Source organism: Xenopus tropicalis, chromosome 4, assembly GCF_000004195.4.
Source record: "Xenopus tropicalis strain Nigerian chromosome 4, UCB_Xtro_10.0, whole genome shotgun sequence".
In the NCBI taxonomy this organism is placed as follows: domain Eukaryota; kingdom Metazoa; phylum Chordata; class Amphibia; order Anura; family Pipidae; genus Xenopus; species Xenopus tropicalis.
This window is the reverse complement of record NC_030680.2, coordinates 21,889,977-21,899,046: the sequence shown is the minus strand read 5'-3', so window position 1 is coordinate 21,899,046 and position 9,070 is coordinate 21,889,977. Positions and strand designations below refer to the sequence as shown.

General features: G+C 38.9%; 1 protein-coding gene across 3 annotated transcripts; it reads left to right on the top strand.

Moving 5' to 3' along the window:
• The first annotated feature begins 111 nt into the window (after positions 1–111).
• On the top strand, positions 112–6,649 carry LOC101734469 (general transcription factor II-I repeat domain-containing protein 2). 3 transcript variants are annotated; one of them, XM_012962200.3, is made up of 2 exons: positions 112–201; positions 3,453–6,523. In XM_012962200.3, exon 2 carries the CDS (start codon positions 3,491–3,493, stop codon positions 5,282–5,284), a length of 1,794 nt encoding a protein of 597 aa, XP_012817654.1. In that variant the 5' UTR covers positions 112–201; positions 3,453–3,490; the 3' UTR covers positions 5,285–6,523. The 3 variants fall into 3 exon arrangements, with proteins under 3 accessions (XP_012817654.1, XP_004913527.1, XP_017948790.1); XM_004913470.4 differs by having other exon boundaries at positions 131–299; XM_018093301.2 differs by lacking the exon at positions 112–201 and adding an exon at positions 1,692–1,735 and having other exon boundaries at positions 3,453–6,649.
• The last annotated feature ends 2,421 nt before the right edge of the window (positions 6,650–9,070 follow it).

Genomic DNA, 9,070 nt, shown 5'->3' with positions numbered 1-9,070 from the left:
CACAGCGCCACCCACAGCATCGGAGGACCCCATGCCCCAATAGCCCTGCGGTGCAGGGAACTTCCTGTTCTTGGCTTCTGTATCCCATTGGCTGATTATGCGGTGACGCGACGGTCTAAGCGCATGCGCAGAAGCTTCCCGCTCCGGAGCCTGGACGCTGCTCTGTGTTTTCCTGTGGGGATTATTTACATTGTTCCGCCGGTACTGTTGGTTTTATAGAGCTACAGGCTGCAGGGGGGCTCAAATTGGCGGTCTGAGGGGGCCACACCTGGGGTATTCATACATATATGGAGTCTAAGGTATCTGTCTCTGTGTAAACTATTCCTTATTTGTTTATAAAATCTTTAGCTCTGTTTAGCCATATACTTTTGCCTACAGTCAGAGACGCATGCTTGTATACATGCAAGGAAGAGCAGCCCAGCTTGCCTCCACATGTGACCTCAGCTGTCACTAGACTACAACTCCCAGCATCCCTTACGGCACAGGTTCTGAGGTATGTTGGGTGTCCTAGTCTGTTTATAGATTAGGAGGCAAAACTCGAAATGGGAAACTCATGGAGTTGTAGTACAGCCACAGCAAGCACACAGTTAATGGAATGTTATATTATATATATGTATATAGATAGATAGTATATTATCCAATTGCCCTTTATTTCTTTTAGTTTATGAACAGCTTTCAGGTTGGGTTCACTGACTTCGGCAGCTAAAAAACCTATTGCACTGAGAGTACCATATTACTGTTACACTTTATTTCTTACCTCCTATTTATCCTCCAGTCGCTGTTTCACACCCTGGTTGCTACGGTAAACTGAACCCTAGCAACCTGCTGGAGTTCCAAAGTGGAGAGCTGCTAAACAAAAAGTCAAATAATTACAATTACAATTTGAAAAGCACAAAAAAATGAAGATTATAATATTATCGGATGCCCAGTTTGCTGCCATTGGCTACCCATGTGCTGAACCAGATCAGGTCCATCCTAAAGGTGGCCATACACGCACCGATAATATCGTACGAAACCTCGTTTCGTACGATATTCGGTGCGTGTATGGTATGTCGGCGAGTCGACCGATATCGCAGGAAGCTGCTGATATCGGTCGACTCGCCGATCGGACCAGTTTGAAAATTTTGATCAGGCGCCATAGAAGGCGCCTGACCAAAATTCTCCGTTCAGCGCTGAATCGGCAGAAGGAGGTAGAAATCCTATTGTTTCTACCTCCTTACCTGCCGATTCAGCCCTGAATGGTGTGTGGCGGATCTGACGATGTTTCGTTCGACCGATGGTCGCATGAAACATCGTCAGATCGCCACGTGTATGGCCAGTTTTACATGGACCTGATCTGGCTCAGCACATGGATAACACTATATAATATTGTATATAACACTTTTCTTTTATTTAATCTAGTTATAAGTGTGTACGTTTACAGTCATAATTATTTGAATATTATCACATTTTTGCATAAACTTGCACATTTATTGGATTGCAAAATTGAAAGGAAGTAGAAAAAACACAATGTTTATAATGCTGCTTTACCCTCTCCAATAATTACAATATTGCACTATTTTGTACTGTACTGCTTATTCATTTAGTCATTTTACCTTACCACTGCACTGATTTTGTGTTGCACAGTTCTGTGATTTTTTTTTTTTAATTTAATTTTTTTATTATTATAGTAATTATAGTTATGTATTGCACCTTTTTTCGATTCAAGAGGACAATATTTCGTCCCACTGTACTTGTAAGTATATTGTTGGGATGAAAATAAAACTCTACTTACTTACTTACCTATTGGAAAAGGGTTGTATCAACATGTTGATGCTGTCCTCACCCAATGTGGAGTCTGATAGATGTATTTTCAGTTTTCGGGCAGACTACACGGACCAATAAGCTGCCGACTCAGTCTGGAGTTTGTAGGTTTTGTTGGCTCTTGCATGAACATCCTTAAGCTGGCCATACATGTGGCGATCTGACGATGTTTCATGCGACCATCGGTCGAACGAAACATCGTCAGATCCGCCACACACAGTCAGGGCTGAAACAGCAGATAAGGAGGTAGAAACAAAAGGATTTCTACCTCCTTCTGCCGATTTTCTAACCTGGCCAATCGGCGAGTCGTCCGATATCAGCAGCTTCCTGCGATATCGGTCGACTCGCCGACATGCCATACACGCACGGTGTATGGCATCTAAAGCTGGCCATACACGCACCGATACTATCGTACGAAACCTCGTTTCGTACGATAGTATCGGTGCGTGTATGGCCAGCTTTAGATGGATGCTACACAAACCAGTATGGTATAAGTACATATGGATATTTTAAGGTTCTTTTGAGTTCTACTGCATTCCGTTACATAGAATGAAGCCTTAAACTACTCCCCATTACATTTGTAGGTGTTGCACACTGCAAATTCACGTGCAACAGTGTAATGTACTGTTCAGCTCAAGAAATAAGAAAGCTGTAGATTTTACAATTGGCAAAAGGTGTTTTCAGCACGAGCCCTATTCATTGAACTTGCATTGAACAAGGGGGTATACTGTCCCTTTTAGGCCCATATGGCAAGATGTCTATTCAATTTTTTGTTAGTGTGAAAGAAAAATTTTCATAGCCTAATTTTTTTCTCTTTTTATATAAAGGACACGTTGCACATGTGTTTTGAATGCAGTTATTTTGGAAGGGTATAAATAGGATATATTCTGTGAAGAACGTTTATACGCGTAACAAATTTCCAGATGCTTGTATCTGAAACAGACTGTAGCTCGCATTTATTTTCGTGGAGATAATCAAGAAAAAACACAAGTCTACTTCTACCAGTCTTGGGATTTCTAACAAATAAGACATACATCCCAAGACTGGCAGAAGTAGACCTGTGTTTTAGTCTTGATGATGACGACTCTAATGCAGAGGCTCAATATATGGGGCTGCTTTTAGCGAAGATCTACCATCATGAGTGTTTCACTGCCATGGAAACTGCTCATCATTGCATTATGCTGAAAGAAAACACTTAGGGGCTGATTTATCAAGTGTTGCTAAATCTTACTGGACTGTAATGATCGTTACAGATCATAAACTTTAGGGTTTCGCTTTATTTTTCTACACTGGAATGATTCATTTCAGCATGGAAATTGTCTGAATCCTTTCTCAGTGAATGCAATATATATTAGGGAGTGAGGGTTCAGACAGGCGATAGTATAGAGTGACTGGAAATCACTTGTGTAGTCCAGTCATCGCGATTGCACTGACCAGGTCCAGATAATATTAATTGAAGTGTAGTGAAAGGGAAATTCCAAGTGTTTTGCCTCCTTCCCACCTTGCAGGTGAAAAAATGCTAGCAGTTGTGCAGTGTGCCAGTGCCCTTAAGGAACCTGAAAAAAATTGGGATATGTCCAATGTTTGCAGAACAATAACGTTAACACTCTTACATTTATTTTTAATTCTATATATTTTTATTTTGACAGAGTTACCATCTTCCCTTGTATGGTCCCAATTAGAAGAAATGAGCGCGCCAAAGCATCGAAAGGTGGACAGCGAAAATCGTTCTTTTAAAGAACGTTGGGAGTTGGATTATTTTTTTGTTAAATGCAATGGGAAACCACTATGTTTATTGTGTTCTCAGATTCTGGCAGTCTGCAAAGAATACAATGTAAAGAGACATTATATTTCTCTACACGAAAAAACATATTCCCAGTATACTGGAGACCATAGAATGGCTATACTGAATGAATTAAGGAGTAAACTGAATAAGCAGGAGACTGTAACAAGCATAGAAACTGCAACCGATACTGCCGCACTGAAAGCATCCTTTATAATCTGTGAGGAAATTGTTAAAAGAAAACAAGCATTTGACAGTGTAGATGTTGTTAAGGAATGTGCCGTTAAAATGGCCAGAGTTTTTGGAAATGAAGAAATGGCAGCAAAATTTGATTCAATTTCCCTTCAGCCCCAAACCGTTGCCCGGCGCGTTTCTGCCATGCATCAGCAGATCACTCAAAAACTGCATGCAATTCTAAAAAATTGCTGCTATTTTTCCCTCGCTTTAGACGAGACCACGGATTCCTGTGGAACAGATCTTTTGGTTATTTTTATTCGTGCCATCGATGATGGCTTTAATATTTCTGAAGATATTTTAAAATGCGTTTCGTTACCCAAGACGGCAAAGGAAGAAGACCTTCTAAATGAGGCTAAAAGTTCCCTCTTGGAATATGGGGGGTTTGATAAATGTACAAGTGTTATGACTAATGGTTCCAAATCAATGACTGCAAAAAGCCTTGGTCTTTCTGCATTGTTAAGGAAAGAAGGTGCAGACTGCGTGGTGTTGCACTGCATCATGCACGAAGAGATGTTGATCGGGACTTTACTCAAGATGTCGGATGTTATGGAGGTTGTCGTAAAGATTTCAAATTTTATTCTAGAAAAGAGAGGTTTTATAACAGCCGTAACAAAAAAGAAGTTCAAGACATTCCTGGATGAACTCAGTGCAGCTTATGGTGACTTTGATTCGCACAAAAATGCTTATTGGTCAAGCGCTGGACAATGTCTGTTTAGATTTTTTAGCCTGCGAAAGGAGATTTATCTGTTTTTGAAGGACACAAATTACGACCCTATCTTGACAGAAAGTCTATGCAATGAGGACTTTCTCAGTTCTCTTGCGTTCTTAACAGACCTCACACACTATTTACATTCCCTGAAGAAAAATATTGAAGCCAAGGACCAACTTATCACACAGCTGTACACTCACGTTTCCGTGTTTAGCAACAAACTCATGCTGCTGAAACTCAACCTGATAAGCAACGACTTAACGTACTTTGAGTCTTGTAACGAACTCTACAGGGAGTATGAAGAATGCAATATTTTTTTAGACTTTAGCAAGTTTGTGGAAAAAATAGAAGTCCTGATTGAAAATTTCAATCTAAGATTCCAGGATTTCAGCAAAATCAATTCTTGCTTCAAACTGTATAATAATCCACTTACGACAGATATAATAAGTGAAAGGATGGAGTATCACATGGAATTGTGCGACCTACAGGCAGACCTGTTCTTTGCTACGAGGGAAGAACTAGGAGTGCCCTTTTTCAGACTTCTTCCTAAGGAAAAATACCGTAACCTTAGGGATTTGGCACTCAAAATGACTTCTATGTTTGGCAGTACCTACATATGTGAGAGGGCATTTTCAGAGTTAAATCACCTAAAGTCAAACTACAGAAACAGTATTTCAAACCGCACATTACAAGAGATTTTGCATCTTTCTATAACCAACATCAACTTGAACTTTGATGAACTTGTATTATAGGCAGGTATTACAGGTTTGTTTCCTGTGCCAAGCCAGAAACGTGTAGCTCTCAGTCCTTTAAAGCTATTTGCACTGTAGGGGGCATTTAAGTATTGCAGATATTAGATGGGCAAGTGCTATTGGCAGAAATCATATATAAGCAAATCAATTCTAATTTTTTTTTTCAAGAAAGCCAGAGACAGAATTGACCAAGAGATTTCTTGAAAACTGTTTGTTCGATGGTTCCACAAATTGTTCGAACTTGGAAAATATCATCCATTCCTTTACCTGCTGTAGTACACTTAGCAGCAATAGTGTGTGTATGTTCTCCCCTGTAAATGCAGTTACTAACCTTATATCCTGGTGCTGGGTCACTGTTTTAAAAAAAATCACCCTAGGGTACTTTTCTTCAGAATATGGGGATGCCATTTTGGCTGCAAGGCCAAGGCACCACCTAGGACTATGGGAAAGTGATCAATACCAGCCTCTGTATAAAAATACACCATGTTTGTTTCTTAAAGTGGTGCATCTGCAGATACGAGTGTATGTTATTGGAGGAGGGGTTGTTCAATGACAATGTGCCCTGGTCTTTTTGTGCTTTGATTTTAAATTGTTGGAAAGGGAGTTATCAGCTGGACAACAATGCAGAAGTCAATTGGAAAAGTGCGTTGCTAGGGCTGTGTGAAATCATAGTAGGGAAAATACTGATTTCTTTCAACCATAAACTCTTCTTGAAAAGCAGATGACAAGTATCTATGCCCTGAGTGTCCTAATTTATTCTCCACCCATTCATGTGTGCCTTCCATAGTGGGTGGTGCACAGATTCTCTAGAAAGCAGAGTTCCAGAATCTCTTCACGATAGAACAAGGTGATGGAGTGGTTGCACGACACTAAGAGCCTGTGATACCATGATAATCTGTGATTTCTAGAATAGGAAACTGATCATAAAGATCATAGACAGATTATCATGGTCTGCGTAATTAGATTTGTTTGGGTAAAAATATGTATGTTTTTTTTTTTTTTTGGCAGTTTGGATAGCCCAACTTGAATGAGCTTGTAACAATTGGGGGCTATATTTTTCTTTTAATGATCACTGTTTATGGGGTTAGTTTGTCTACTCTCCCCACTTTTGAGCCGTGCAGTGACTCCAAATAGGTGGCATATTGCGTGGCTTCATTTCACACATTTTCTTATTTATTCTCTGCTGGGTAATCCAAAGAGGTAATTTTTGTTGTTTTTCTGTTTGAACTAGGTGTTTCTCTACATGGTTCTAAATTCACATTGAAGCAATAAGAAACCATTTGATTAGGAACATAAACTCCCCGGTCAGAGTGAAACTGCCTGGAATTAGGCCTAATTTTGTGAGGTTTTGAAAATGATAAAGAATTTTTTTTAATGGTAAAAGGGAAATTGCTAGCTTAATACAGCTTCCATAACAGTATTGTGATTTTGTTTCTATATATTTTCAAGCATTTTTTGGAATATTTATTCCTTAATTAAATTTAGGAAATATGAAATTGCATGTTATGTGTATATAATTTTTTTATTCTGTTAATTCTTTCTGCATGAATTAATTATGACCATTCTAACCTGTTTATTTTTTTTTTTTCATTTATATTTTTGAATCATATTTAAGAGTAAATAGAAATACCTGCTCTGTGAGGAGTTAAGCTTTTATGATGTTAACATTTGAAAAGGGAGGAACAGCTTTCAACACTAAATTTTATCTAAATTTATAATTGAAGGTCATTTAAATTGCAAAGTATTTTTGTGTAAAACATTTGTACAAAGATGGATCATGGTTAAAATGGCTGCCAGTATTCTGCACTGTCTATAGGGGCAGATTTATCAAAAGTTTTTACTCTATTCGTCTAATATGTTATGTTTGATTTGTACAGGTATGGGATCCCTTATCCAGAAACCCTTTATCCAGAAAGCTCCAAATTACGGAAACCCGTCTCCCATAGACTCCATTTTAATCAAGTAATTCAGAATTTTAAAACTGATTTCCTTTATTTCTGTTGTAATAAAACAGTACCTGTACTTGATCCCAACTAAGATATAATTACCCCTTATTGGGGGCAGAACAGCCCTATTGGGTTTATTTAATGGTTAAATGATTCCCTTTTCTCTGTAATAATAAAACAGTACCTGTACTTGATCCCAACTAAGATATAATTACCCCTTATTGGGGGCAGAACAGCCCTATTGGGTTTATTAATGGGTTAAATGATTCCCTTTTCTCTGTAATAATAAAACAGTACCTGTACTTGATCACAACTAAGATATAATTACCCCTTATTGGGGGCAGAACTGTCCTATTGGGTTTATTTAATGGTTAAATGATTCCCTTTTCTCTGTAATAATAAAACAGTACCTTGTAATTGATCCCAACTAAGATATAATTAATCCTTATTGGAGGCAAAACAATCCTATTTGGTTTAATTCATGTTTTATTATGTTGTTTTAGTAGACTCATGGTATGGAGATCCAAATTACGGAAAGACCCCTTATCTGGAATACCCTTAGTCCCGAGCATTCTGGATAATGGGTCCTATACCTGTACTTTGTGAAAACACTTTAGAATAATCTTTCAAGAAGTTCTGAGGCATGTCGAGATATAGAAACCTTTCCGTTCAGTTGCTGCCATGCCTGTTGGTTTGAATGGGTCTTGTTAGTTTGAAAAAGATCCCAAATGGCGGAAAAAAGGCTGAGCTCTAACTACATTTCTTGTCTTGACCTTTGCTAAATCAGCCCCTAAGATAATGACATATATCTTTTTTTGCTATACATGCTGGCAGGTAGAAGGTGGTGATATTAAATCAATGAATCAGTGCACTAAGGGTGTTGCACTAATCACCTTTTATATGCGGAGTCTTCTCCACACACACCCTTTCTCATGGTCGACCAACAAAGGCTAAATATTTATACTTATTTATAAAGCATACTTATGACCTGAGGAGATAACATCACCATAAGAAATACCATTTTCCAGAAGGCTGTTTTTGTTGTTTTGTCTACAGACTGTAAATAATTTGTGGCAGTTTTGTAATAGCCCTAAGGGCATTTCTCCTTTTGTGCTGTAATAAAATGGTATCATTTTTCAAGAATTGTGTTATTCGTTAATTATAACTGCTGCATTGTTTTTTAGGAGACTAGACTTTATTGGGGGGGGGGGGTGATAGCTTTAAACAGGCATAAATGTGCCTGTTTCCCAGATGGCTGAACCATAGGCTCTAGTTCAGGGTTTCCAAATAGACACACTGAAAGCCTGAAAATGTGCTTGATGATCCAGATATTCTAAAGGTGCCCATACATGGGCTGATTTCAGCTGCCGATATTGGTCCTTTAGACCAATTCGATCTCAGTTGGGCAGGTCTGATTTTTTTGTCGGATCGAGGACTGCATTGGCTCATTGATGCGGTCCCCCAACTGGCGGCGCCTATGCCCGCTGTTTTAATTTGATCTTTTGGCCTTCGGGCATCCTATACTTGTAATCTTGTCAGATTATGGGACCGCTGATGAAAGGTTGGGCTGCACGGTGTGTCCTGACAGGTATGGCAGCGTTCTTTCATTTTAGCAAGTGTTTTTGTTTAATGGTGTTTATTGCAGTGTCCTGCGCTTGTCTCTGCAAGTGAGTTATACTCTTCTACTTGCACAAAACACATGCTTGCTTTGATAGAGTATCCCACAGTACCGCTCCCATTCCTTCATGCTGATAACTTCAAAACTGAGGTTTTATTGGTACTTTCACTTTTCACTTTTTTTGCAAAAGAATGTGTGTGCTATTAAAAGACTAGATGGTGC